Raw genomic sequence first — 2,172 nt, forward strand, 5'->3', positions numbered from 1 at the left:
TGTCAATATTAATTCAATATTATAGTAAAATTAATGTGAAAAACCAGAAGCATGAGTTCATTGAAGACTGGGATAAGAACAGAAGTTTTTAATACTGAATTATAAGATGAAGAAGTTGAATAAAATTCTTAAGGACCTAGAAAGATGACCTTTGGATTAGTTGCCTATGTTCAGAATTAATTATGATAAAATTAGTTTGATTAATATGATAATTATGATAAAAAGTTAGCTGTAGAGTTAGAATTGGCTCTTTTTGGTTTTTTTTTTTTTGGATTTTTTTGCATCCTTCCAAGTTTTAAATACTTTATAATAAGAAAAAATCCTTTAAAAATGTTTTTAACTTGCTTTTATTCTCATCACATTTTACTCCCTGTTGAATTTTGTTGACTGTTCTTTTTTTAAGTTTTAATTCAATTTGCCAATGTATAGTAGAACATCCAATGCTCATGTCATCATGTGCCCTCCTTAATGCCCATCAACCAGTTACCCTATTTGATTGTTCTTAATCATTAATACACTACCAATACTGTCTTATTATGTGATTAAGGTCTTCATGACTTTGTGCCCCAAGACTCAAGCACATTTTGCTGAAATTAGGGATAGATAGTATAAGCCATGATTGATGACTGATGCCTAAAAGATTATCTGAAAATAACGAGGCACAGGGCAAATAAACAACCAGAGGTAAATGGAAATATTAAAAATGGAAAGTGCTTATGATGTGGGTAGAGGAGAACTCTTGACAGTTTAGTAAATAAGCTACAACTCTTCTTTACATCTCTTATACTAACCCAACATTAACCTCACTAGCTACAATGATATAGTTGTGTAATCCAGGAGGGAAGAAGAAACTCACTTGAAAATAGATTGATAAAAAATAAAAAGTTCATTTTTATTAATACTAATGTTACAATTTAGTGTTATGTAGCATAGAAGAACTTATAATTTACAGTCTATCACCTGTAAAATTGATAGATTTAGAGACTGGCTTTTGGTATTCCCGTACAACACAGCATGGTTCAGTACTGCAGTAATTATATATGTATTCCCAAGAGTTGCATGAAGACTTGCAAGCTCCACGAACAAGGTAACATTCTCTTTTTCTCCCTGCATCTTCTTTTGTTTTTTTCTGTGAAACTAGGAAAAAGTATCTATAATCATAAATCCAGATTTAATCCCCTTGCATAGATAAGTGGATAGATAATAGATAAGCATATAAGATTGTTTGAAGTATACAGTTAAACCACTTGGTTTCTAAAATCATGTTCAGGCAACTATATAAAAAAAATCACATTTTATCCCCTACGAGTTGTGACAATATACTTTTTATCCGACAATATTTCCTATGCCACTAGCTTTTTAAAAAATAAAATATCATTAAATCTCTAATCTGTGCATGCTTCTTTAAGAGTAAAGAGGAAAAAACTGTGGAAAAACAATCTACCTGCTTTGTGTTCTAAATAACCATTCACCTCCAACACCCCTTTTCCCCCACAAATTACTGGACTAGCTGTAGAAAGCTTAATATAGATAACTATAGATTCAGCTCATTAAATTACACTTAAAGAGAAAAGACAGTAGGTATGTAAGAAATCATAGTCTCTTTAAACAAAATAAACAAGGTTTAATTCTACATCCTGGGCATTTTTTTCTCTTTATCTTCTCAACTATCAGTTCCACTCATTTCTTCTTTCATGCAAAATAGAATGAATTGCATTATAAGTTCATGTGGAGTCTCCTAACAACAATTTAATTGTTTGATTTTTTTTCCCAGAGTAATGCACTTATAAAAAAAAAATCTTGCTCTTCCCTCCTTTTTCATAATAGCAAATATTACCTGATGGACCACAAGACACAGTGAGAACAAAGATCAGGAAAATACAAAGTATCTTCATCGCTGATATTGTTGAGGTAGACTTCAAAATGTCTGAGAGTTGTGCTATTTCTTGATTAAAAAAAAAAAAGATGAACTCTTGTTTTTATAGCCTTCTCAGGGTAATTACTATTCTGATTAATGCTGCCTTTCAAGATTGAGCACATATTCATGCATTGTGTAAGAGCAACAAACAGAATAGAGGACTTAGTTCTTTTATGACTTCAATGATCCAGATGTGAACTCATTTTCAGTTATACAAGCAAGTAATAGGGTGAAAGTCTTTTTAGGGATCCCTG

The 2,172-nt window shown here is 31.3% G+C and overlaps 1 protein-coding gene across 1 annotated transcript; it reads right to left on the reverse strand.

The window, feature by feature from the left end:
• Positions 1-946: 946 nt before the first annotated feature.
• On the reverse strand, positions 947-1,895 carry DEFB113 (defensin beta 113). Its single transcript, XM_055330422.1, has 2 exons — positions 1,838-1,895; positions 947-1,137 (listed from the first exon to the last, which is right to left on the reverse strand). The coding sequence occupies exons 1-2, from the start codon at positions 1,893-1,895 to the stop codon at positions 947-949; spliced, it is 249 nt and encodes an 82-aa protein (XP_055186397.1).
• Between the last annotated feature and the right edge of the window lie 277 nt (positions 1,896-2,172).

The sequence above is a fragment of the Nyctereutes procyonoides genome, unplaced genomic scaffold (genome assembly GCF_905146905.1).
Source record: "Nyctereutes procyonoides isolate TBG_1078 unplaced genomic scaffold, NYPRO_anot_genome, whole genome shotgun sequence".
In the NCBI taxonomy this organism is placed as follows: Eukaryota; Metazoa; Chordata; class Mammalia; order Carnivora; family Canidae; genus Nyctereutes; species Nyctereutes procyonoides.

Excerpts from the sequence above, each read along its gene's own strand:
- DEFB113 (XM_055330422.1), bottom strand. The coding sequence starts at position 1,895 with ATGAAGATACTTTGTATTTTCCTGATCTTTGTTCTCACTGTGTCTTGT. Across the intron at positions 1,138-1,837 it reads TGTGTCTTGTGGTCCATCAG|TTTCACAGAAAAAAACAAAA; the intron begins GTAATATTTGCT and ends ACTTTTTCCTAG.